Source organism: Nelusetta ayraudi, unplaced genomic scaffold, assembly GCF_046127955.1.
Source record: "Nelusetta ayraudi isolate G7.1 ecotype Tasmania unplaced genomic scaffold, CSIRO-AGI_Nayr_v1 ptg000002l, whole genome shotgun sequence".
NCBI classification, from domain to species: domain Eukaryota; kingdom Metazoa; phylum Chordata; class Actinopteri; order Tetraodontiformes; family Monacanthidae; genus Nelusetta; species Nelusetta ayraudi.
The window spans coordinates 2,876,038-2,902,345 of NW_027466052.1; the positions used below are offsets into that span (position 1 = coordinate 2,876,038).

The window sequence follows — 26,308 nt, forward strand, 5'->3', positions numbered from 1 at the left end:
CTGAAGCTTGAAAGCCTCCAGGCTTCCTTCAGGAGGAAATCCTAAATCCATTATACTTTTGATGGTGGTCACAGATATGTGACATCCAGGTGTCTGTGTGGAAGGGAAAATAGAGTTTTTAACAATGTCTGATGTTGAGTTGTTCGGGAACATCTGGTGTTGTTGATCACTGCTGTAGAAAGTTCTCTGGCCGATAAAAGTCGTAAAAAGTGAAAGTGTTTTTCTTAGAGCTGGTGTTTTGCGGCTTTAAGATTTTAAGTAATAGATAGTCACATAGAAAGTAGCATCACAGCCAATCAGGTACCACCTCGACGTCCTCCAAACGTGGTTCACCAGTGGGCCATGCTGCAATAAATTCCAATTGTCCTGGAGAGCAACATTAGGTCCAGATGTGGCACTACAAGCAACTCCAAAGAAGAGTTAGATTGTGCTCTCCTCTTCACTCCCCTCTCAGGTCCATGGCTCAGTCAGAGCTACTGACCATGTCATACGGAGCTAATGATCCTCCCTCAGCATCAACGCATCACTTTCATCTGGAGAGAAAGGGAGAGAAAACAGGAGTCACAACTCACAGCTCAGTCTTCGAACACATCATCACTTAGCAAACTTCTGGACTTACTCTTCCTTCCTGCAGTGCCTCACTGCTCCTCTGTTGTCCTATGCTTCTTCAGGTTCCTCCTCTGACATCTGCAGCATGGACACCAGAGCTGAGTGCTGGGCGGCTGAGAGTTTCTTCTCCGACTTGAGGAACTCTTTGATCTCCTGATGCACTGATTGATCTTTCATCTCCAGCAGACAGTGGAAGATGTTGATTCTTCTGTCAGGAGAGATATCACTCATGTTCATCTTCTTCAGGTTGTTGATAACCCTCTTTATGGTTCCTGGACGGTTGTCAATGGGACCCAGCAGGTCTTCTAATAGTCTCTGGTTGGATTCCAGAGAGAGTCCATGGAGAAAGCGAACAAACAAGTCCAGGTGACCGTTTTGACTTTCCATGGATTTCTTCATCATTCTCTTCAGAAACACATCCAGGGATTGGTCAGGAGGAACATCTTCTGTTCTCTTCCTGTTGGTGTGACGGTGGAAGCTGTAGACTGCAGCCAGGAACTCCTGAACGCTCGGAAACACAAAGCAGTAATTGGATTTCTGGAAGATCGCACTCTCTCTTTTGAAGATCTCCGTACAAACTCCTGAGTACACAGAGGCTTCAGTCACACTGAGACCATACTTTTTCAGGTCTTCACTGTAGAACACAACGTTTCCACTATCCAGATTTTCAAATGCCAGCTGGCCCAACTTCAGAAGAACCTCCCTGTCAGCATCTGTCAGCTTGTGTGAACCTGCGGTCTGATGGTCTCCTCCATACTTGTGCTGCTTCCTCTTGGTCTGGACCAGCAGGAAGTGTGAGTACATGTCAGTCAGGGTCTTGGGCAGCTCTCCTCTCGGCTCTGAGCTCAACATGCGCTCCAGAACTGTGGCAGTGATCCAGCAGAAGACCGGGATCTGACACATGATGTGGAGGCTCGTGGAGGCCTTGATGTGTGAGATGATCCTGCTGGACACATCTTCTCTATCTCTGAACCTCCTCCTGAAATACTCCTCCTTCTGGTCATCAGTGAAGCCTTGTACTTCTGTCAGCCTGTCAACACATGACGGATGGATCTGATTGGCTGCTGCAGGTCTGGAAGTTATCCACACCATAGCCGAGGGGAGCAGATTTCCTCTGATCAGGTTTGTCAACAGCACGCTGACTGATGTCTTCTTAGTGACATCAGTCACACTCTCTTTGTCCTCAAAGTCCAAAGACAGTCTGCTCTCCTCCAGGCCATCCAAGATGAAGAGAAGTTTGCAGGCCGCCAGCACCTTTGCTCTGAGCTTCTCTAATGTTGGATGGAAATCCCGAAGCAGCTCCAGAAGACTGAAGTGCTGCTCCTTCACCAAGTTGAGTTCCCTGAATGGGAGAGGAACCACCAGATGAAGGTCTTGGTTCTCCAGCCCCTGGGCCCAGTCCAGAATGAACTTCTGCACTGAGAGGGTTTTCCCAACCCCAGCAACGCCATTGGTCAGCACCACTCTGATGGTTTTAAAAAGGTTGCTGCATCTGATTGGAGGGTCGTGGAGGCTCTTCTTGGTCATGGTCATGGCATCATGCATGATGTTAACTTCTTTACTCTGTCCCTCAGTCATGTGGACCTCAATGTAGAAGCTGTTGAGGAGAGTTGGACTTCCTGCTTCATCACCTTCAGTCACACGCTCATATCTCCTCTTCAGCCTGATCTTATGCTGCTCTAGAAGCTCCTGCTGACCATCAAACCCATCATTTTCTTCCTCCCTACAAACACTCATCCTCTGGCCTGGAGTCAGTCTGGGGTAAGACATCAAACATGACAGTGAGCTCGGAACACTGTGAGAACACACACTTCAATTATTAGTCAGCAACATCTCACTGTGAATTCAACTCAACTCAAACTGTCTGGAGTGACGCTACCAGACCGTTTCACAGGAGAGTTTACATGGATGCCAGAGCAAATCTGACTGGAGGTGTTTGCCTGTGTAGTTATTCATACAACATAAGAACCAAGTTTTCATACCAGGCTCCAGCACAGGTCGGAGGAAGTGGGCATAGAAAATGGACGGTGGATTATTATTTTCTTTTCTTACCGTTTCTCAGGTGTCAGAGGTCAATTATGAGTCAGTAACATAAAAAACACTCAAAAACTCGTCAAAACACTTTCACTTTTGCTTCTCAGTGTGTTTATCAGGATGTGTGTTCTTGTGCTTTGGCTCTAACTGACAGTGGTTTCCTCTGTTGACAGTGGGAATATTTTGGATCTTTATCAAAGATAAGAAATAAATTAATGATCAACCGTAGGTGGTTTTAGGTCTGACTCTCTACGGCAACAGTGCTCAGGTCCAACGAAGGCAAGCGACATAGTTTTTAATGGTACATAAAATGTAATTTTTTACAATGAATTTTAACCATGGCGACGGTAAAGCAGAAGCAGCGACTTTGGCTTTGCAAAGGAGTGAGACTGAAAAAAGAGGAAATTAGAGCAAGTTTTCTTACCCAGTCCCAGAAGGTGTCAGAGGTTCAGGACTGAATTCTGGAGGGAAACCTTTGGAGTGGCCACTGTGCAGAGACACATGGCTGAACACTGTAGACTTTGCCTCCCCACGAACACTCATCCTCTGGCCTGGAGTCGGTCTGGGATTACACATTAAATGCAACAATGAGCCCAGTACACTGTGAGTCCCACTTCCATTACTAGTCAGTAACGATGCACTGTGAATTTGTCTCGGTTGAAAAAGGAGTCTGACAAATAAATAATGTAGCTGGTTTTGATGTTTTTATAAAAATTAACCATTTACACTGAACTGTATCAGCAGTGACGGTGAAGCAGATGAAGTGGCTTTGGCTTTGCAAAGGACTGAGACCAAGGAAAATAGGAGGTTAATGCAAGTTTTCTTACCCTGTCCCAGAAGGTGTCAGAGGTTCAGGACTGAATTCTGGAGGGAAACCTTTGGAGTGGCCACTGTGCAGAGACACACAGCTGAGCCCTGGAGACTCTGCTCTGCCATCCTCTTCCTCCCCACGAACACTCATCCTCTGGCCTGGAGTCGGTCTGGGGTTGGACATCAAATGCAACAGTGAGCTCAGTACACTGTGAGTCCCACTTCCATTATTAGTCAGTAATGGCACACTTTGAATTCATCTCGGCTCAAAATGGAGTCTGACAAATAAATAATGTAGCTGGTTTTGATGTTTTTATTAAATTAACCATTTACACTGAACTGTATCAGCAGTGACGGTGAAGCTTTGGAGTGGTCACTCTGCAGAGACACACAGCTGAGCACTGGAGGCTCTGCTCTCTGTCTCTCAACTCTGCAAGACAACCAAAGAAATCCTATGTGGATGCGTCTGACTGAATTTTAGAGGTGGCACTCAGGGTGGCCAGACAGATTTCAGGGGTACCCAGTGGCACCCATGCCATCCCGCTGGTTCCGCCTCTGATAATGAATCACCTCATCATAACCTCATAGGTTATGTCAAGTCTACACCAGGGCACCGTCCTCTAAAGGCAGTAAACTTTTCTGATACATTTCCAATTCAGTGAAAATATGGGCTGTTTCACAGTGGAGACTGATTTCAGTGCACATCCCCAACATCATTCTTTTCAACACAGCCTTTACAACAATATCACAATCTAGATCCTCTGCAGACAGTAGAAAGTGGTGCTACTACAACTACTGGGTGCTTGTCCCACACTGCTCACCATTCAGACAGGAGCAGCTTCTGGCACTGCTCCCAACACTGAATCACATTTTGAAATTGCTTTTCATATTGCGTCTATTCATCTATCTATTGATATCAAGAATTAGACTACACATCTCATCTTTTCACTTGCTTTCAAGCATGACAATCTTATCAGCTTCTCCACATGAAGGACACGTCACTAACGGTCACAACGCCACATCCTCTCAGTAATATGTACCTAACTACCAAATAGCTTGGTACCCTCTAGCGGTCACATATGGTAACAACCTAAACAGTCACTTCATTACACTGCCCACTCACGTGTGGAAACAAGTTTCCCATCATGTGGCATCGCATCACACGACTATTTAAGTTACATTAAATATCGTTAGCGAGCGTCTGGGGGATAAGGAATAAAATCAAATAATAAAGAAACTCTCCCGGCCTGCTCTGAAGTGACGGCACCAGATCTTTTCACAGGAGAGTTTACATGGATGTCAGAGCAAATCTGACTGGAGGTGTTTGCCTGGTAGTTATTAATACAACAGAAGAACCGTGTTTTCATACCAGGCTCCAGCAGAGGTCGGCGCGCAGCCCTCACTGCAGGAGGAAGTGGGTATAGAAAATGGATGGTGGAATATTATTATTTCCTTACCCTGTCCCAGAAGGTGTCGGAGGTTCTTGACTGAATTCTGGGGGGAAACCTTTGGAGTGGTCACTCTGCAGAGACACACAGCTGACCCCTGGAGACTCTGCTCTGCCATCCTCTTCCTCCCGACGAGCACTCATCCTCTGGCCTGCGATAAGGCAACTGCGACAGCGGGCCCAGAACACCGCGAGTTCCATTTAAAACAGACAACAGGAAGAAAGTCGTGCCACACTAAGTTTCAAAGGATTAAAGTCGACAACTGAGTCTGAGTCTGTTCGCTAACATCAACTTTAATGTGAATTATTAGTCAGTAACGACTCACCTGCTTCGTCGCTGAAGAATTTTGCGTACTGCGACACAACAAAATGGAGTCAAGAGACACTTTCACTTTCATTTCTGCCTTCCTCGGGTTTTAAAGCTCCTCCCGTTTCCCGTCGCTACTCCCCACTCTGAGTATAATAAACACGAAGCACAATTCAAACAAATACGTTTTCTTTTAATATATGAAGCCGTTACAGGCTGTAACTTACAGCAACTCTTACCAGCCCTGCACTCACACAAAGCACATTAACACACCGTCTCTAGGTTTGGCCTTTAATTTGCAGAGGTAGGGTTTTTACTTTTGTTATTAATGTAAAGTTTAAAGTGTGTAATCGTTAAAGGGACCTTCCCCCCAATGGTTTAACAGAGACAATCAAAAATAAATAAAAGTCAACACTTGCATGTTGCCTATAATTACAGTGCTATCATTTATATGCCTCAGCTATCTGCCAGACCGGTCGATCCACAATGGAACACCTCTAACTTTGTGTAACACAAATAAAATTAGGTACATCACGAAATGAAAATAATTAAACTACGGGCATTGATACAATAATAAAAAAAAAAAGTTTCACATACATCTCGTTGAATTGCATAACACAAACTTGGTTTGGAGTGAACAGTGTTCTCTTGAAACGTCTCTTTTAATGTATGACATACTTCTGCAATGTAATTTCGTTTGTGCCGGTTTTTCTAATACGGTAATAACATTTTATCTTTCGACAACGATTAATTCATGAGGGGAAGATATATTATTTGCTGTAACCTTTCAAATGCCTCTTAAAGGTGTTTGTCATGACTTGTATTGAACGGTGTTCAGCGTTTCTTTAGTGGCACCGTCATTTTCGCGAAATTGTTTTCTCCGCTGACATTTAAGTTTGGTCTCGCGTGCTTTCCGTAGTAATGAAAACATGGCGTCCGACAGTGACAGCGAGGAGGATTTTGTGACTTATGGAACTCCGCTGGAGCCTCTTGAAGAAGGTAAAGTTGTGTTTTTAACTTTTAAACACTAGTCTAGCTCTAAATAAATACGCCTCAGCTGTTTAGTGTCGCGCTTAACCATCCGGGGCATTTCTAGCCAGCAGTTTCGCTCAGGAGCTGTTAGCCAACAGCAGGTTGCCGGGGTACATAGCATAGCGTCAAACTTAAAATTGTACTTGTTTTACAACGACGAGCGTACCGAGCGTACCGAGCGAACAGACGTGTTTTTCGAACCATTAAGTCTTAGGTATCGTTATTATGTCATTGTATATCTATGAACGGGAAGGCTGGACGGGGACGGCAGGTGGGCTTCTGCAAAACGACTCACTGACGACCCTTTTTGCTCTAACTCCGTAACGTTAATTGTCGGTGCTGGCTGTTGAAGCGGGGCAGGCGAGTGTCAAAGTGTGCATGATTATGATGATATCCAGTGTGGCGCGGATCGAACTATTTTAAGGCAAACCATGTAAGTAATTCAGGAGTATTGTGGTTCAGGTCAATTCACAATAAATAAAGCTAATCTATAACAGTAGAAGGTGGTGCTGAGAGCTGTTGCTCCTCTGCTTTCCGAGGAGGGGGCCAGCATGAGTCACAGGAGTACGACCTTCTAACCCCAGCGACCTCACCCTCACCCCCGTCCTAAGAGCAGATCTGTGTGTCCGACATCGGCTTTGTTTGTCTGTGTTGCAGACGAGCCTTTGCGGAAGCCCATCCCACTCCACGAGCAGACGGTGAAGGATGAGAAGGGCAGATACCAGAGGTTCCATGGGGCCTTCACCGGAGGCTTCTCCGCTGGCTATTTCAACACAGTCGGCACCAAAGAAGGTCAGTGGTCCCATTAAAGATCACTTTGGTCCAGATCAGTGATGATACAGTTTCAGGGTGCGGTGATTATCAGTGTATTTGCAGCACCCTGGAACTGTCAGGACTAAGTTAGTTACATTGCAGTTGGGCTTGTGTGTCTTCAGGCTGGACCCCGTCGACCTTTGTGTCGTCACGGCAACAGAAAGCTGAGAAACATCAAGCCGGACCAGAGGACTTCATGGACGAAGAGGTGAAGGAACTGTGTCTGTATTAGCATTGGATAATAGCATTAGCATTGGCTGGAGATCTTTCCCTCTGTGGAACTCGATTTCCTTCTGAGGTGTTTTTTTTTTTTTTTTCATGGCAAATTCACGTTTGTAGTTGCAGGTCCAAGTTGAACTGTTGTCTGTGTTGTTGTTGTTGTGTGGCAGGACCTTAGCGAGCACGGCATCGCCCCCAGAGGCATCACCACCAGTCAGGAGTTCACGTCGGGTCGCAGGGACGAGCTCAGGGACAAGGCACGAGCCATCAACGCTCAGGCAGCGCTGATCCCCGGAGACACTCTGCTGAAGGAGCTGATCGCACCTGCCAGGTAGCGTGCGCAATACTGCGGACGTTTGAGCCAAGCAGTTGCCGCGTGAGGCGACTCGTCAGGTGTGTTTGTTTTGCTCCGTCAGGTTGAGCATCGGGGTGGAGCTGCTGAAGAAGATGGGCTGGAAGGAGGGTCAGGGCGTGGGGCCCCGTGTGAAGAGGAGAGCCCGTCGGCAGCAGCCTGGTACGTGGAGTCGGCTTGATTCCCTTCAGCTCGCAGGCTAGCAGTGGTCTTCAAAGTGGGGGCTCCCAGCGGACTCGAATGAGGCCACGGAGAATTGGGAAGAAGATAAGAAAAAAAATGCTAATAAATTAATAATTGAATCAAATTATATTTTATTATTATCAAATACAATCTAATTATGTTTTATTGATTATTATAGAATATGATGTATAATAATATATCATACGATTGCGTGCCAAACAAAAACATCTTTCACGTGTTGTGTGTGTGTTTATGGTGAGCTTGGTTGATGGCATTTAGGAAGGTGATTTGCTCCTCCAGCCAGCCAAGGTAGAACAAAATGAACGGGTTTGTGAGCAAGAGACCAAAGGAACAGACAGGCAGCCCAAGTGGAAGACACTGCTGCAAAAAAAAACTGATTTAGCAAATATAACAATTATTAAATAGCAAATGTAAAGTAAGAAAAACATTCTAAAAGTTGATTTTTCTTTGTATATTTTGTTGTATTGCTATGGTTTGGTAAGGTGGTCTCCAGCCAGAAGCTGATGCTGTTTGGGAACCCCTGGTTTAGCCGACTAGAGGCCAACTCATTTCTCATGGTCCAAAATTCTTTTCGCTTTCTAACTGTTGTTTTAATGGTTGACTCTCTGTCTTCCCGACAGAAGGAAGCAGCAAAGTTTACGGCTGTGCGCTGCCCCTTGCTGGATCGGAGGACTCAGAGGTGGGTGTGACAGATGTTTTGTCACGTATGCTAAGGAGAGGATGTCGTGCCGTAGCGCTCATTCCAATGTTGTCACTTCCTCCCACTCTTTCCGCCACGCAGGAGGACGACGACGACGACGAGTTTGCTCCTGAAAATGTGACCTTTGCCCCTAAAGACGTGACTCCGCTGGACTTCAACCCCAAGCTGGGGGTTCAGGGTCTGGGCTACCGCGGTCTGGACCCAGGCTTGGCGCTGCACGGCCGAGGGGCCCGCGAACACATCAACCTGTTCGACCCGCAGTCTGATGCCAGGAGTCAGCTGTTTGGAGGGGCGGACGGAAACAGACGGAGGCGAGGAGTGGCTGGACAGGTGGCTTTCCTGAAGCCTGCTTCCTCTCTTTGGGTAGGGGGGGGGGGGGGGGGGGCTTTCCCAGGAAGAGATGACCTTTGACCTGCAGGCGTTTGGCGTTGGCGCTCTGGAGGACGAAGATGAAGACATCTACCACCGAGACTCCATGTCCAAATACGACACGGTGCTAGGAGGGGAGGAGCCAGGAGACGGCCTGTTCGGCTGGACGGCTCCGGAGCTGTACTCCAGGAAGATAGGTGCCGACCTTTAGCTGACCCCTCCCTCCTACCTGCTGAAAGCATCTGCGGCGCATCCCTGTTCACCCACGGTCCACCAGACGTGTCTCACGCTGCGACTCGACCAGTTCATGAGAGCATTGCATTGCGACACGGCGTGATAATAATATTTAAAGAGGTGGAGTGAAGGAGCCCTGCAATGCTGAAATTACTGTTTTATTATTATTGTTGTTTATTTTGTTTGTTTACAAATGTTCTCAATTTTACACATTTCACCGCTGACGTTTTAGAGCGTCCACAAAAGCATGTCAAGCCAGTAGGTGGTGATAATGTGTCACTTCAAGAGGCAGAAACACTGCTGAATCCAAGTCATTTTCTTCTTAAGGCTGAGCGTCTGAGGAAGGAGGAGGCCGACGCCAACAGGAAGGCCGAGGATGAGGCCAAGAAGAAGAACGCGCTGAGCAGCATGGGCTCGGGCTACAGCAGCGTCCTCCAGAGGGTACCCAAAGAAGCTTTGTGTTTTTTTAAATTCCCTATCCAACGTTCAGCTCTTGGTTTGGCCTCTGACTGGCCGGAGTTTCTCTCCTCCAGGCAGAGGCAAAGAGAGGCAAGAAGCAGACCGAGAGGGAGAAGAAGAAGAAGATCATGGCGGACAGATGCAAACCGCTCAACATCGACAACCTGAGTGACGACAAACTGAGGTGAGCAGCGCCTGTGGCTGCAGCGTCTGTGTTTGCGGAGACCGTGCATGACGAGAGAGTCACCGGCGGGCTCCTCTCCATCAGGGACAAGGCCCAGGAGCTGTGGGAGTGGCTGCACAACCTGGAGGCCATGAAGTACGACCACTGTGAGCAGCTCAAGAGGCAGAGATACGAGGTGGGTGACGGGGGGGGGTGTAACGAGCCCTGCAGCTCTCAGCGCACAGGTGGGGGGGTCTGCCGCCCGCATCACGTGCTGTTCGCTCTCTTCCAGGTGGTCTCACTCAGAAACCGCATTGACGAGCTCCAGAAACAGTGAGTGAACGCTGAAAAATAAAATTGGTCACCATAAAACATAAAATGTAGGAATGCAAATATATAAATATATGTGTATACATACATATATATTTATGTGTATGTATGTGTATGTATATATATATATATATGGATATATAAAATGGATATATCCATATATACAGATACAGATATATATTATTTAATAATGTATATCTGAATCTATATATATCTATATATATATACACACACACACACATATATCTCTCTATGTACAGATATACATTTACATATAGATATAGATGTACATATGAAATGCCGCACTGTCGCAGACAAAACTAAAGATATATTCTTTAACTACAACATACCATTTTCTTATTGGTTTCATGCATACCATCCTCCTCTGGACTGGCCATTATTAAATCAATAATTAAAATGATTGTGAGACGATATTTGGAAACTCATGCACGAGGCCACTTTGGGAATTGTAAATTTTCCTTTGTGCGAGTGCGAAAGGTAGTTTGTCTCTATGTGGCCCTGACGTGAGTTGGCCACATGTCAAGAGGTGTAGCCCCGCCTTCGCTCAAAGTCAGCTGGGAGAGGCTCTGCCCCTGCCATCCTGAGTGCAAGCGAAGCGGTATTGGAAAATGGATTAACAATAATAATCAAAAACAGATTATTTAAGAAACAAAGTCTGTAACTCACACCTTTTATTTAATAAATATCCAATTTTGGGATTTTATTTTTCTTCAAATTTGTTCATGTCCATCCGTTCTGCTCTTACTGATAATGTGTTTCCACCCTTCACACCCTGCAGTAGCAAGAAAGGAGCCCACTCTCGTCGCAGGAAGTGATGCTGCAGTCGAGCAGCAGCAGCGACAAAGGCGGCGACGAGGCCCCGCACAGCCGCTGGCAGCAGTGTGCCGAGTGATTTACTGAGAGAATTTAGTGTCAACTATTACATCACTTCCTGTGGCTGTGTTCAAAGAAGACAATGGAAAGGATTGAAACAAATAAAGGCAGGAATTGTTTATGCTCTACAGTCTGTATCTTCTATCATGCTCATGTCATCAAAATTGTGAAAGTGAGTCAAAACCATGTCTGGAGGAGAGAGTTTGCACGGTCCTTCCCACCTCCAGGGTCCCCAGCAGGACCACTGGCCATGCTGGTGTGATGGTCTATCTCCAGGAGTTCCACGCTTACAGGTGTGAAGACAAGAACAACTCTAAAATAAATTGAAAATATTTTATTGAAAATTAAATGAAAAAACGTTTCATTTTAGGTTTGTAAAATGATTGTTTACTCAAATAATGTTTCACAACTCAATAAAAAGGAATCGTAGCATGAGGTCAAGATCGAAAGATAGCTGTGTCGTGTCGTCGAGAATAGGGTGGGAATATTCAGCGTGGCTGAGGAGCAATTTGATTACAACAGTGCTTAAAATACAGGCACAACAAAAACAACTTACTGGCTTTACATGGATTATGTCCTACTCGGAAAAGAAAAACTGCTTGGCTGATCCAAAACAAAAAATTGCAAAAATCACAATATAGGGGCTGAGGAGTAGCCATTGAGATCGGGCAAAAATTAAAATGAAAAATAGTGGTCACTGGACGAGGCTGAGTTGTTTCTGCTACTTCTTATCTATCTTAAATTGGCATTTTTGACAGAAAAAATATATATATAATAATAATAAGTTGACGAAAAACACAAAAAAACTCGACAAGACGACAATAAGTAAGACCAGACAACACAGTCTAAAACTAGACAACACTCTGAAACAAAGGAGCTGAATTCACTGGTATAAACTTGAGGGTGGTCTTTTGAACCCCAAGAACCAATGAAAAGGCTGTTTCAACACTAAAACTGGGTGGGTCGTCATGCATCTGATGAACATATATGTGGTGTAGGGTTCGTTGCTGACAAAGAAATGAAACAACAACCAAAAATGAAATAGAAGAACAACATGGAGGAATAAAAACTTGTAACCTTTCGCATGGTGGATAAATCGATATGAGGAAAACCGAGGTGCAAAGTTCATTCAACTTTTAGTCGATTACTCCCCCGAGGGGACACTCTTGCTCCATCTGAAGCTTGAAAGCCTCCAGGCTTCCTTCAGGAGGAAATCCTAAATCCATTATACTTTTGATGGTGGTCACAGATATGTGACATCCAGGTGTCTGTGTGGAAGGGAAAATAGAGTTTTTAACAATGTCTGATGTTGAGTTGTTCGGGAACATCTGGTGTTGTTGATCACTGCTGTAGAAAGTTCTCTGGCCGATAAAAGTCGTAAAAAGTGAAAGTGTTTTTCTTAGAGCCGGTGTTTTGCGGCTTTAAGATTTTAAGTAATAGATAGTCACATAGAAAGTAGCATCACAGCCAATCAGGTACCACCTCGACGTCCTCCAAACGTGGTTCACCAGTGGGCCATGCTGCAATAAATTTCAATTGTCCTGGAGAGCAACATTAGGTCCAGATGTGGCACTACAAGCAACTCCAAAGAAGAGTTAGATTGTGCTCTCCTCTTCACTCCCCTCTCAGGTCCATGGCTCAGTCAGAGCTACTGACCATGTCATACGGAGCTAATGATCCTCCCTCAGCATCAACGCATCACTTTCATCTGGAGAGAAAGGGAGAGAAAACAGGAGTCACAACTCACAGCTCAGTCTTCGAACACATCATCACTTAGCAAACTTCTGGACTTACTCTTCCTTCCTGCAGTGCCTCACTGCTCCTCTGTTGTCCTATGCTTCTTCAGGTTCCTCCTCTGACATCTGCAGCATGGACACCAGAGCTGAGTGCTGGGCGGCTGAGAGTTTCTTCTCCGACTTGAGGAACTCTTTGATCTCCTGATGCACTGATTGATCTTTCATCTCCAGCAGACAGTGGAAGATGTTGATTCTTCTGTCAGGAGAGATATCACTCATGTTCATCTTCTTCAGGTTGTTGATAACCCTCTTTATGGTTCCTGGACGGTTGTCAATGGGACCCAGCAGGTCTTCTAATAGTCTCTGGTTGGATTCCAGAGAGAGTCCATGGAGAAAGCGAACAAACAAGTCCAGGTGACCGTTTTGACTTTCCATGGATTTATTCATCATTCTCTTCAGAAACACATCCAGGGATTGGTCAGGAGGAACATCTTCTGTTCTCTTGCTGTTGGTGTGACGGTGGAAGCTGTAGACTGCAGCCAGGAACTCCTGAACGCTCGGAAACACAAAGCAGTAATTGGATTTCTGGGAGATCGCACTCTCTCTTTTGAAGATCTCCGTACAAACTCCTGAGTACACAGAGGCTTCAGTCACACTGAGACCATACTTTTTCAGGTCTTCACTGTAGAACACAACGTTTCCACTATCCAGATTTTCAAATGCCAGCTGGCCCAACTTCAGAAGAACCTCCCTGTCAGCATCTGTCAGCTTGTGTGAACCTGCGGTCTGATGGTCTCCTCCATACTTGTGCTGCTTCCTCTTGGTCTGGACCAGCAGGAAGTGTGAGTACATGTCAGTCAGGGTCTTGGGCAGCTCTCCTCTCGGCTCTGAGCTCAACATGCGCTCCAGAACTGTGGCAGTGATCCAGCAGAAGACCGGGATCTGACACATGATGTGGAGGCTCGTGGAGGCCTTGATGTGTGAGATGATCCTGCTGGACACATCTTCTCTATCTCTGAACCTCCTCCTGAAATACTCCTCCTTCTGGTCATCAGTGAAGCCTTGTACTTCTGTCAGCCTGTCAACACATGACGGATGGATCTGATTGGCTGCTGCAGGTCTGGAAGTTATCCACACCATAGCCGAGGGGAGCAGATTTCCTCTGATCAGGTTTGTCAACAGCACGCTGACTGATGTCTTCTTAGTGACATCAGTCACACTCTCTTTGTCCTCAAAGTCCAAAGACAGTCTGCTCTCCTCCAGGCCATCCAAGATGAAGAGAAGTTTGCAGGCCGCCAGCACCTTTGCTCTGAGCTTCTCTAATGTGGGATGGAAATCCCGAAGCAGCTCCAGAAGACTGAAGTGCTGCTCCTTCACCAAGCTGAGTTCCCTGAATGGGAGAGGAACCACCAGATGAAGGTCTTGGTTCTCCAGCCCCTGGGCCCAGTCCAGAATGAACTTCTGCACTGAGAGGGTTTTCCCAACCCCAGCAACGCCATTGGTCAGCACCACTCTGATGGTTTTAAAAAGGTTGCTGCATCTGATTGGAGGGTCGTGGAGGCTCTTCTTGGTCATGGTCATGGCATCATGCATGATGTTAACTTCTTTACTCTGTCCCTCAGTCATGTGGACCTCAATGTAGAAGCTGTTGAGGAGAGTTGGACTTCCTGCTTCATCACCTTCAGTCACACGCTCATATCTCCTCTTCAGCCTGATCTTATGCTGCTCTAGAAGCTCCTGCTGACCATCAAACCCATCATTTTCTTCCTCCCTACAAACACTCATCCTCTGGCCTGGAGTCAGTCTGGGGTAAGACATCAAACATGACAGTGAGCTCGGAACACTGTGAGAACACACACTTCAATTATTAGTCAGCAACATCTCACTGTGAATTCAACTCAACTCAAACTGTCTGGAGTGACGCTACCAGACCGTTTCACAGGAGAGTTTACATGGATGCCAGAGCAAATCTGACTGGAGGTGTTTGCCTGTGTAGTTATTCATACAACATAAGAACCAAGTTTTCATACCAGGCTCCAGCACAGGTCGGAGGAAGTGGGCATAGAAAATGGACGGTGGATTATTATTTTCTTTTCTTACCGTTTCTCAGGTGTCAGAGGTCAATTATGAGTCAGTAACATAAAAAACACTCAAAAAACTCGTCAAAACACTTTCACTTTTGCTTCTCAGTGTGTTTATCAGGATGTGTGTTCTTGTGCTTTGGCTCTAACTGACAGTGGTTTCCTCTGTTGACAGTGGGAATATTTTGGATCTTTATCAAAGATAAGAAATAAATAAATGATCAACCGTAGGTGGTTTTAGGTCTGACTCTCTACGGCAACAGTGCTCAGGTCCAACGAAGGCAAGCGACATAGTTTTTAATGGTACATAAAATGTAATTTTTTACAATGAATTTTAACCATGGCGACGGTAAAGCAGAAGCAGCGACTTTGGCTTTGCAAAGGAGTGAGACTGAAAAAAGAGGAAATTAGAGCAAGTTTTCTTACCCAGTCCCAGAAGGTGTCAGAGGTTCAGTACTGAATTCTGGAGGGAAACCTTTGGAGTGGCCACTGTACAGAGACACATGGCTGAACACTGTAGACTTTGCCTCCCCACGAACACTCATCCTCTGGCCTGGAGTCGGTCTGGGATTACACATTAAATGCAACAATGAGCCCAGTACACTGTGAGTCCCACTTCCATTACTAGTCAGTAACGATGCACTGTGAATTTGTCTCGGTTTAAAAAGGAGTCTGACAAATAAATAATGTAGCTGGTTTTGATGTTTTTATAAAAATTAACCATTTACACTGAACTGTATCAGCAGTGACGGTGAAGCTTTGGAGTGGTCACTCTGCAGAGACACACAGCTGAGCACTGGAGGCTCTGCTCTCTGTCTCTCAACTCTGCAAGACAACCAAAGAAATCCTATGTGGATGCGTCTGACTGAATTTTAGAGGTGGCACTCAGGGTGGCCAGACAGATTTCAGGGGTACCCAGTGGCACCCATGCCATCCCGCTGGTTCCGCCTCTGATAATGAATCACCTCATCATAACCTCATAGGTTATGTCAAGTCTACACCAGGGCACCGTCCTCTAAAGGCAGTAAACTTTTCTGATACATTTCCAATTCAGTGAAAATATGGGCTGTTTCACAGTGGAGACTGATTTCAGTGCACATCCCCAACATCATTCTTTTCAACACAGCCTTTACAACAATATCACAATCTAGATCCTCTGCAGACAGTAGAAAGTGGTGCTACTACAACTACTGGGTGCTTGTCCCACACTGCTCACCATTCAGACAGGAGCAGCTTCTGGCACTGCTCCCAACACTGAATCACATTTTGAAATTGCTTTTCATATTGCGTCTATTCATCTATCTATTGATATCAAGAATTAGACTACACATCTCATCTTTTCACTTGCTTTCAAGCATGACAATCTTATCAGCTTCTCCACATGAAGGACACATCACTAACGGTCACAACGCCACATCCTCAGTAATATGTACCTAACTACCAAATAGCTTGGTACCCTCTAGCGGTCACATATGGTAACAACCTAAACAGTCACTTCATTACACTGCCCACTCACGTGTGGAAACAAGTTTCCCATCATGTGGCATCGCATCACACGACTATTTAAGTTACATTAATTATCACTGTCACAATTGTGTGACTTATCTTCCAAATAAGTGAATGCACGGGCTCGTTAGCGAGCGTCTGGGGGATAAGGAATAAAATCAAATAATAAAGAAACTCTCCCGGCCTGCTCTGAAGTGACGGCACCAGATCTTTTCACAGGAGAGTTTACATGGATGTCAGAGCAAATCTGACTGGAGGTGTTTGCCTGGTAGTTATTAATACAACAGAAGAACCGTGTTTTCATACCAGGCTCCAGCAGAGGTCGGCGCGCAGCCCTCACTGCAGGAGGAAGTGGGTATAGAAAATGATGGTGGAATATTATTATTTCCTTACCCTGTCCCAGAAGGTGTCGGAGGTTCTTGACTGAATTCTGGGGGGAAATCTTTGGAGTGGTCACTCTGCAGAGACACACAGCTGACCCCTGGAGACTCTGCTCTGCCATCCTCTTCCTCCCGACGAGCACTCATCCTCTGGCCTGCGATAAGGCAACTGCGACAGCGGGCCCAGAACACCGCGAGTTCCATTTAAAACAGACAACAGGAAGAAAGTCGTGCCACACTAAGTTTCAAAGGATTAAAGTCGACAACTGAGTCTGAGTCTGTTCGCTAACATCAACTTTAATGTGAATTATTAGTCAGTAACGACTCACCTGCTTCGTCGCTGAAGAATTTTGCGTACTGCGACACAACAAAATGGAGTCAAGAGACACTTTCACTTTCATTTCTGCCTTCTAACAGTTTCCTCGGGTTTTAAAGCTCCTCCCGTTTCCTGTCGCTACTCCCCACTCTGAGTATAATAAACACGAAGCACAATTCAAACAAATACGTTTTCTTTTAATATATGAAGCCGTTACAGGCTGTAACTTACAGCAACTCTTACCTCTTACTTCGTTTGTGCCGGTTTTTCTAATACAGGAATAACATTTTATCTTTCGACAACGATTAATTCATGAGGGGAAGATATATTATTTGCTGTAACCTTTCAAATGCCTCTTAAAGGTGTTTTTCATGACTTGTATTGAACGGTGTTCAGCGTTTCTTTAGTGGCACCGTCATTTTCGCGAAATTGTTTTCTCCGCTGACATTTAAGTTTGGTCTCGCGTGCTTTCCGTAGTAATGAAAACATGGCGTCCGACAGTGACAGCGAGGAGGATTTTGTGACTTATGGAACTCCGCTGGAGCCTCTTGAAGAAGGTAAAGTTGTGTTTTTAACTTTTAAACACTAGTCTAGCTCTAAATAAATACGCCTCAGCTGTTTAGTGTCGCGCTTAACCATCCGGGGCATTTCTAGCCAGCAGTTTCGCTCAGGAGCTGTTAGCCAACAGCAGGTTGCCGGGGTACATAGCATAGCGTCAAACTTAAAATTGTACTTGTTTTACAACGACGAGCGTACCGAGCGTACCGAGCGAACAGACGTGTTTTTCGAACCATTAAGTCTTAGGTATTGTTATTATGTCATTGTATATCTATGAACGGGAAGGCTGGACGGGGACGGCAGGTGGGCTTCTGCAAAACGACTCACTGACGACCCTTTTTGCTCTAACTCCGTAACGTTAATTGTCGGTGCTGGCTGTTGAAGCGGGGCAGGCGAGTGTCAAAGTGTGCATGATTATGATGATATCCAGTGTGGCGCGGATCGAACTATTTTAAGGCAAACCATGTAAGTAATTTAGGAGTATTGTGGTTCAGGTCAATTCACAATAAATAAAGCTAATCTATAACAGTAGAAGGTGGTGCTGAGAGCTGTTGCTCCTCTGCTTTCCGAGGAGGGGGCCAGCATGAGTCACAGGAGTACGACCTTCTAACCCCAGCGACCTCACCCTCACCCCCGTCCTAAGAGCAGATCTGTGTGTCCGACATCGGCTTTGTTTGTCTGTGTTGCAGACGAGCCTTTGCGGAAGCCCATCCCACTCCACGAGCAGACGGTGAAGGATGAGAAGGGCAGATACCAGAGGTTCCATGGGGCCTTCACCGGAGGCTTCTCCGCTGGCTATTTCAACACAGTCGGCACCAAAGAAGGTCAGTGGTCCCATTAAAGATCACTTTGGTCCAGATCAGTGATGATACAGTTTCAGGGTGCGGTGATTATCAGTGTATTTGCAGCACCCTGGAACTGTCAGGACTAAGTTAGTTACATTGCAGTTGGGCTTGTGTGTCTTCAGGCTGGACCCCGTCGACCTTTGTGTCGTCACGGCAACAGAAAGCTGAGAAACATCAAGCCGGACCAGAGGACTTCATGGACGAAGAGGTGAAGGAACTGTGTCTGTATTAGCATTGGATAATAGCATTAGCATTGGCTGGAGATCTTTCCCTCTGTGGAACTCGATTTCCTTCTGAGGTGTTTTTTTTTTTTTTCATGGCAAATTCACGTTTGTAGTTGCAGGTCCAAGTTGAACTGTTGTCTGTGTTGTTGTTGTTGTGTGGCAGGACCTTAGCGAGCACGGCATCGCCCCCAGAGGCATCACCACCAGTCAGGAGTTCACGTCGGGTCGCAGGGACGAGCTCAGGGACAAGGCACGAGCCATCAACGCTCAGGCAGCGCTGATCCCCGGAGACACTCTGCTGGAGGAGCTGATCGCACCTGCCAGGTAGCGTGCGCAATACTGCAGACGTTTGAGCCAAGCAGCTGCCGCATGAGGCGACTCCTCAGGTGTGTTTGTTTTGCTCCGTCAGGTTGAGCATCGGGGTGGAGCTGCTGAAGAAGATGGGCTGGAAGGAGGGTCAGGGCGTGGGGCCCCGTGTGAAGAGGAGAGCCCGTCGGCAGCAGCCTGGTACGTGGAGTCGGCTTGATTCCCTTCAGCTCGCAGGCTAGCAGTGGTCTTCAAAGTGGGGGCTCCAAGCGGACTCGAATGAGGCCACGGAGAATTGGGAAGAAGATAAGAAAAAAAATGCTAATAAATTAATAATTGAATCAAATTATATTTTATTATTATCAAATACAATCTAATTATGTTTTATTGATTATTATAGAATATGATGTATAATAATATATCATACGATTGCTTGCCAAACAAAAACATCTTTCACGTGTTGTGTGTGTGTTTATGGTGAGCTTGGTTGATGGCATTTAGGAAGGTGATTTGCTCCTCCAGCCAGCCAAGGTAGAACAAAATGAACGGGTTTGTGAGCAAGAGACCAAAGGAACAGACAGGCAGCCCAAGTGGAAGACACTGCTGCAAAAAAAAACTGATTTAGCAAATATAACAATTATTAAATAGCAAATGTAAAGTAAGAAAACATTCTAAAAGTTGATTTTTCTTTGTATATTTTGTTGTATTGCTATGGTTTGGTAAGGTGGTCTCCAGCCAGAAGCTGATGCTGTTTGGGAACCCCTGGTTTAGCCGACTAGAGGCCAACTCATTTCTCATGGTCCAAAATTCTTTTCGCTTTCTAACTGTTGTTTTAATGGTTGACTCTCTGTCTTCCCGACAGAAGGAAGCAGCAAAGTTTACGGCTGTGCGCTGCCCCTTGCTGGATCGGAGGACTCAGAGGTGGGTGTGACAGATGTTTTGTCACGTATGCTAAGGAGAGGATGTCGTGCCGTAGCGCTCATTCCAATGTTGTCACTTCCTCCCACTCTTTCCGCCACGCAGGAGGACGATGACGACGACGAGTTTGCTCCTGAAAATGTGACCTTTGCCCCTAAAGACGTGACTCCGCTGGACTTCAACCCCAAGCTGGGGGTTCAGGGTCTGGGCTACCGCGGTCTGGACCCAGGCTTGGCGCTGCACGGCCGAGGGGCCCGCGAACACATCAACCTGTTCGACCCGCAGTCTGATGCCAGGAGTCAGCTGTTTGGAGGGGCGGACGGAAACAGACGGAGGCGAGGAGTGGCTGGACAGGTGGCTTTCCTGAAGCCTGCTTCCTCTCTCTGGGTAGGGGGGGGGCTTTCCCAGGAAGAGATGACCTTTGACTTTAAACCTTTGACTTGCAGGCGTTTGGCGTTGGCGCTCTGGAGGACGAAGATGAAGACATCTACCACCGAGACTCCATGTCCAAATACGACACGGTGCTAGGAGGGGAGGAGCCAGGAGACGGCCTGTTCGGCTGGACGGCTCCAGAGCTGTACTCCAGGAAGAAAGGTGCCGACCTTTAGCTGACCCCTCCCTCCTACCTGCTGAAAGCATCTGCGGCGCATCCCTGTTCACCCACGGTCCACCAGACGTGTCTCACGCTGCGACTCGACCAGTTCACGAGAGCATTGTATTGCGACACGGCGTGATAATAATATTTAAAGAGAACCATAGTCAAAGAAAAGTCTTTTTTGCCAGTCCGAACTTAAAAAAAAAAAAAGAAAGAAAGAAAGAGGGGAAAAAAAGAAGTTGACATCCTGGAATGAGCCACTTTGTTTATTGTGGTTTTAAGACTTCAAGTAAAATTTGCTTTATTGTTCGACAGTCGATTGTTTGAACCGCGTTGAAGGAAATACGTGGCGTATTTGACGTTTCACAGTAAGACACAGCACATAGTGTATTAGTGTGTTTTCCAATCGTTGACTTCCTGCCTGAAACATTTGCTCAAATTGACTCGGTTGCCGAGAGTCACCTGGGAAAAACAGAACAAACGCCTTCGTTTCACGCCCGTTGCAGATGATTCAACTGTGTTTTTGATGTTGTTTTTTCAATTTCTAGACACATCGAGATTTTGCATTGTACCACGCCATTCCATGCAAAACTAACAGAGGATTTTGGGTTGGTTAGAGTATTTTGGGGATTTTTTTTTTTTTTTTTGCGTCAGAAGAACATAGCAGCATGGTCTTTGGAACTGTTCTGTAACGCTTCCTAAGATGCGGGAGTAACGGGTGGGAACTCAATTACTAAAATTGCTTTCATCTGCTGCGGTGCCGCAGGAGCTTTCATTTGGTAGGAGCCTTCAGAAGGTCACATCAGTGTGGGAAAAATGTCTTCTCATTCCGGTTGTGTTTTTGTTTTGTTTTTACTTTAGATAAAAGCAGAGATGGGTCGTACCTCGGTAAAATCCTGGAGGGCTTCACTCTCGCCCAGAAAGACGCTGAAGAAAAAACGGTGAGAATCCTAAATAGTTTCCTCCGAACACGACACGTCTTCGTACTGAGCGTCGGCTTGACGCGGCCGTCGGTCTGTAGCTTGACAAAAGGAAAAGAACTCCACTCAGTGCCAGTACGACTGAAGCCTGTAGTGGTACAGTGCACTCTAACAAACAAAGAATCAGCAGAAGCAGAGCACAGCAAGTCTCTGTATCTGCGACTGTGACCCTGGCCACTGAGTGGAAGTCTTTCCACCTGTGAAACTCCAGAGTGGTTATGTGGATTAGAAATGATCGCTAAAGAAACTCCCTCAGCACAACGGTGAGTGGAAAAGATGTCAGATTTCATTTTTGGTGAACTCCCCCTTTGAATTTCTCTCTGCATCAACATTTGAGAGCAACTGGAGCCATCTCACTGCTGTCGGGTCTGTCTGCAGATCTTCCCTCCGCCCGTCCTACCCAAAGACTTCCGGCCAGTCCGCCGCCTCCGGCCATCAGTGGATGTCCTGCGTCTCTCGGGGACCAGTCCAGCGCTGGCAGAGGCTCTCAGGACCTCCAGGGGCCACATGGTCAAAGAGGAGCCGCAGCAAGGCGGAGGGCGCCACCAGCTGGACTCTGGCCGGCGGAGGAACATGCTGGGTGAAGACTCCCTGCAAGGTCAGACTGGATTTGCGTCCACCAAGCAGAGAGCAGAGGCCCTCCGGTGGCCGGTGAGCGTATTGGCTAATGTTCTCCTGTTCTCTGCTGGGTACCAGGTCCCAGTTCAGTCCTGGACCTGCTGCGGCCCGAAGACCGAGAGCGACTGCGCAGCCTCCGCAACTCCTCCGCCCAGCCCGACGCCTCTGCGCCCCCCAAAGCCACGCCAGCGGCGGCGGGGTTGCCTGCCCAGGGCGGCCCCGCCGCGTCCACTGGCCTCCAGGAGGAGGCGCTGGCCGCGTGGAGAGATGCCAAAAGCAGCTCGCAAGCCTTCCGACCCTTTGAGAAGGAACCGAGCAAACAGGCGCGCTACGAGCTGTACCTGAGCCGCCTCAGACAGGGAGACAGAGGTAGCGTAGCGTCCTCCCATCATGCACTGCACCTTCAGGAGCGCCTGTAGTGTATTTTCAATGGCGTGTCCCCGTGAAAGTTGGAGCAAAACCAGTGTTGCAGGGAAAAGACTCACTGTCACCAGCCAAACATCATCAAATCACACCTTGAGCGTTTCTCAAACTTTTTCAGGCACCCTGAAAACATGTAGGCATATTTAGCCCGCTGTTTACAGCCTGCTACTAAAGATTGATGCTCTGTTGGACCTTCCACACATTTGGAAGAAGGGAAAACAAGAAGGCGGGGCCAACACCCGTCTGGTGGTGGGTGGGGGTGTCACTAAAATGGGATGTACCCGTTCCCCTTTGTGATGTCACAAAGGGTCGTTTTCCAACCCGGCTTTGCGACAGCTGACCTGACAGCTCTCCCTGTCGCTTGTGTGCCAGATGCCCTGGAGCAGAGCCTGGACCTGGGACAGACGGAGTGGGAGCGCAGCCGGGAGCGGGACGAGTTCGCCCGGGCCTCCATCCTGTACCGACCCAGCTCGTCCTCGCTGTCCTCCCGCTTCACCAGAGCCCAGCACGGCGACAACGAAGACCGCGTGGAGAGGAGCAAGGACCAGGAGGTAGGACATCGTCAGGCCAGGACCTCCTTCAGCCTGCTCAGTCCAGTCTGACGCCTTGAACTGGTTAAAAAAAAAAGAAATAAAATAAAGCATCTAAGCATCAGAGCCTGAGACTCTGTCACATAGCAAGGACCAAGCGGCCTCCTTTCAGGAAAATTGGCTTATATTTAGTGGTGGATCAGCTGCACTGACTTTGAGTGTTTGTTTGTTTGTTTGTTTGTTTGCTTGCCAGGACGACAAAGAGTCCAGCAGCAAAGACCAGACGACGCCTGGAAAACCGAGCAGAGAAACGCTGGAGTGGCATCCAGACAAACTGCTGTGCAAGAGGTTCAATGTGCCCGACCCCTTCCCAGGGTAACGCGCGCACGCACACACACACACACACACACACACACACACACACACACACACACACACACACACACACACACACACACACAAAGAGCTGATCACTCACACCTCTCCTGGCAGGTCCAGTCTGGTGGGCGTGCCGAAGCTGAAGAGGGACAAGTTCTCGGTCTTCGACTTCCTGACTGTGGTGGACGGCAGCAGAGGCTCGGCGCGTGAGTTCAGGGGACGGCAGGCAGGGGGCGCTCGCTCGCACACACGCACAAAAGGACGTGGCTGACTCCTTGTTGCTCCTCCCACTCAGCCCCTGCCAAGCCTGTGGAGCCCGCGAAGAGATCCCGCTGGGACGTGTCGGCCCAGAGCAGAGAGCAGCAGCAGCCAGGCGGCACCGACCCGCTCAGCGAGCTCCTCACTGCCGCGAGAAAGCAGGCCGACCACCAGGGGGAGACAGGTTCCGCCCCCTCCCTCGCCCTCCCGGCCCCTGGCGACAGCAGCAGCACAGCTGAGGTGTGTAGCTGCTTCTCCTCTCGCTTCTCACATCACATCATCATGGACAGCGCTCCGCTTCCCCACTGCCCCTGAACTACCCACCGGCTCCGTCACTTCAGCTCCATAGCAAGACTGAATGGAATTCATCCATCAATTCATTTTCAATACCCGCTTCCTCCTGCACTCAGGGTTGTGGGGGTCTGCTGGAGCCTCTCCCAGCTGTCATTGGGTGAAGGCAGGGCGACACCCTGGACAAGTGGCCACTTCATCACAGGGCCACATAGACACAAACAACCATTCGCTCTCACACACACACGCACACGCACAATTTAGAGCAGCTCTTCCCAACTGGTGGGCATTTATTTTGCAGGAAAAATGAATTCAATAATTTCAGGAAATTTATTTCCTTGACATGATTAAAAGTAGCTTTTTTGGTGGAGTAAATTTGCCATGGATGAAAAAAATGATGTGTGGCCACGCATTACTACATCGCGCCCACGAGACAATAAACTGGTGGCCAGGAGGTGGTGAATGCGTGCCTATGCGTTTATCAGCTTAACTCCTGCATTTAAGTCCATGCATGTTTAGCAGCCTAATTAAGTGACTCCATGCCTCACCGCAAGTGACTTTAGAATGTGATTGTAATTCATTCCTGTACTAAAATAACATGAAATTAATTCACACTTGTCCATGATTAAAGTGACAGTGAGCAATCTGTGTGGGAATGACAACAGTCATTATCCCGTGGCCACGCGTTTATTATCTCGTGGGCACGATTTTTTTCATCCATGCCACCAGGGGGCCCCGTAAGAACCACTAGTTTAGAGTTCCCAATGCGCCTCACGTGCATGTTTTTGGACTGTGGGAGGAAGCTGGAGAACCCAGGGAGAACCCACGCAAGCACAGGGAGAACCTGCAAACTCCACACAGAAAGATCCCAGGCTGGGAATCGAACCTGCAACCTTCTTGCTGTGAAGCAACAGTGCTGACCAGTATTATCATCATTATTATTATTATTGGCTAATCATTGGCTACCAATAATTGACCTTTTCTGAAAGCAGCAGAGCTCTGGTCCAAAGAAAACAAGTGATGGAGGAGAAGTAAAGCAGGAAGAAGAGGAGGAAGAGGAGGAGGAGGAGGAGAGCCGGCCTTCCATGGACTTGTTCAAAGCCATCTTCGCCGGCTCCTCCGACGAGACGTCCTCCTCGTCGGACGGGGAGGAGGAGCAGGAGGAGGAGCAGCAGCAGCATCAGGAGGAAGAAGCAGCAACGCCGCACCTCTTCAACATCGCGCCCACTGTGGCGCCCACTGTGGCGCCCAGCGTGTCGTCCTCCGCCAGGCCGCAGACAGGTAGGACCACCGTCCAGCAGCAGCCGGTCCACGCTGCCGTGTCGAGCCCTTTTCCGACTGCGCCTCTGCGTTCCTCTAGATGGCGCACCCTCATCGCAGAGCTCCAGGAAGGAGGAGGAGGGGGAGGAGTTTGGGCCGAAGCTACCGCCTCCGTCCGCTGCTCCACCATCAAGACAAACTGGTAAGATTGTGTAGACTTGATAAGATCTCACTTGACTTGCAATGAAGAAAGAATGAAGTAGAAGTGGAAGCAGCTGGTTTTGTAGTTCGGAGCAAATCTGTTTTAATGTTGCCTGTGATTTCCTGTCCCTGACACAGAGGGCGCCACCTCCATCTCTTACCCTCCTAAAGAGGAACAGAGGCACAGAAAGAGGAGCAAGGAGAAGAAACACAAGAACAAGAAGCAGCACAAACACAAGAAGGAGAAGAAGGTGCCAGGGACCGCTCGGCACAATGAGGCGTCCGGTTGTCGCCAAGAGTCTCAACTTTACCTGCTGTCCATTTTGCTCCACCAGAAGAAGAAACAGAAGCAGCACAAAAGCAAAGGGAAGGAGCCGAGGAGGAGCAAGAAGGAGGTGTCGGACAGCGACGAGGAGAGCGACGGTGGGGTCGGACAGATGTCGGCTCTGCAGATTCTCCAACGGTCTGAGCACTTTCTTTTTTTCTCTTTAAACTATAGTTTAGCTCTTTGCATGCCTTTTGTTGTATTACACTGGCTCCCTTGGCTAGAGATGCCATCTATCTATCCATCCATCTACAGTATCTCACAAAAGTGTGGAAGCCCTCACAATCTACAGGAACATCTGTCCTGCGTTTGTGTTGGACTGTTTAAGCACGGCACCACAAAAACGAACAAAAGTTGTGTGTGCGCGCGTCAGGAGCCGATGAGCATTAATGGTATGTCTGCTTTGTTTTCCCTGCTGTTGTAGGCTGAAAAACATTCCGACACACCACAGTTGCTGAGCAGACAGGAGGCCTGTCCTCTGTGAGGACGGCCGTCAGAAGATGAAGATTTCATTTATTCTTTTTACGCAGTTGGATTGTTTGTCTTGTTAACAATAAAAAACACTTTACATCAGCTTTTACTGTTGCTGTCTTCTTTTTTTTT

The 26,308-nt window shown here is 47.5% G+C and overlaps 2 protein-coding genes and 1 pseudogene across 6 annotated transcripts; 2 read left to right on the forward strand and 1 right to left on the reverse strand.

Annotated features, from left to right (window-relative positions):
* Positions 1–619: 619 nt before the first annotated feature.
* Positions 620–16,909, reverse strand: LOC142887509 (uncharacterized; annotated as a pseudogene).
* LOC142877364 (G patch domain-containing protein 1-like) lies at positions 5,393–9,681 on the forward strand. Of its 2 annotated transcripts, none has more exons than XM_076011946.1 (11): positions 5,393–5,511; positions 6,127–6,206; positions 6,897–7,031; positions 7,175–7,260; positions 7,442–7,602; positions 7,688–7,785; positions 8,448–8,506; positions 8,609–8,857; positions 8,946–9,093; positions 9,458–9,571; positions 9,664–9,681. In XM_076011946.1, exons 1-10 carry the CDS (start codon positions 5,408–5,410, stop codon positions 9,460–9,462), a joined length of 1,125 nt encoding a protein of 374 aa, XP_075868061.1. In that variant the 5' UTR covers positions 5,393–5,407; the 3' UTR covers positions 9,463–9,571; positions 9,664–9,681. The 2 variants fall into 2 exon arrangements, with proteins under 2 accessions (XP_075868061.1, XP_075868149.1); XM_076012034.1 differs by having other exon boundaries at positions 8,612–8,857.
* Positions 16,910–17,399: 490 nt separating the features above from the next.
* On the forward strand, positions 17,400–26,285 carry gpatch1 (G patch domain containing 1). 4 transcript variants are annotated; one of them, XM_076050543.1, is made up of 20 exons: positions 17,400–17,552; positions 18,243–18,377; positions 18,521–18,606; positions 18,786–18,946; positions 19,032–19,129; positions 19,791–19,849; positions 19,952–20,200; positions 20,293–20,440; positions 21,297–21,382; positions 21,800–22,019; positions 22,118–22,408; positions 22,835–23,013; positions 23,246–23,367; positions 23,485–23,576; positions 23,666–23,868; positions 24,912–25,200; positions 25,280–25,381; positions 25,519–25,631; positions 25,716–25,843; positions 26,130–26,285. In XM_076050543.1, the coding sequence occupies exons 1-20, from the start codon at positions 17,483–17,485 to the stop codon at positions 26,161–26,163; spliced, it is 2,865 nt and encodes a 954-aa protein (XP_075906658.1). In that variant the 5' UTR covers positions 17,400–17,482; the 3' UTR covers positions 26,164–26,285. The 4 variants fall into 4 exon arrangements, with proteins under 4 accessions (XP_075906658.1, XP_075906817.1, XP_075906738.1 ...); XM_076050702.1 differs by having other exon boundaries at positions 21,303–21,382; XM_076050623.1 differs by having other exon boundaries at positions 19,955–20,200.
* Positions 26,286–26,308: the final 23 nt, after the last annotated feature.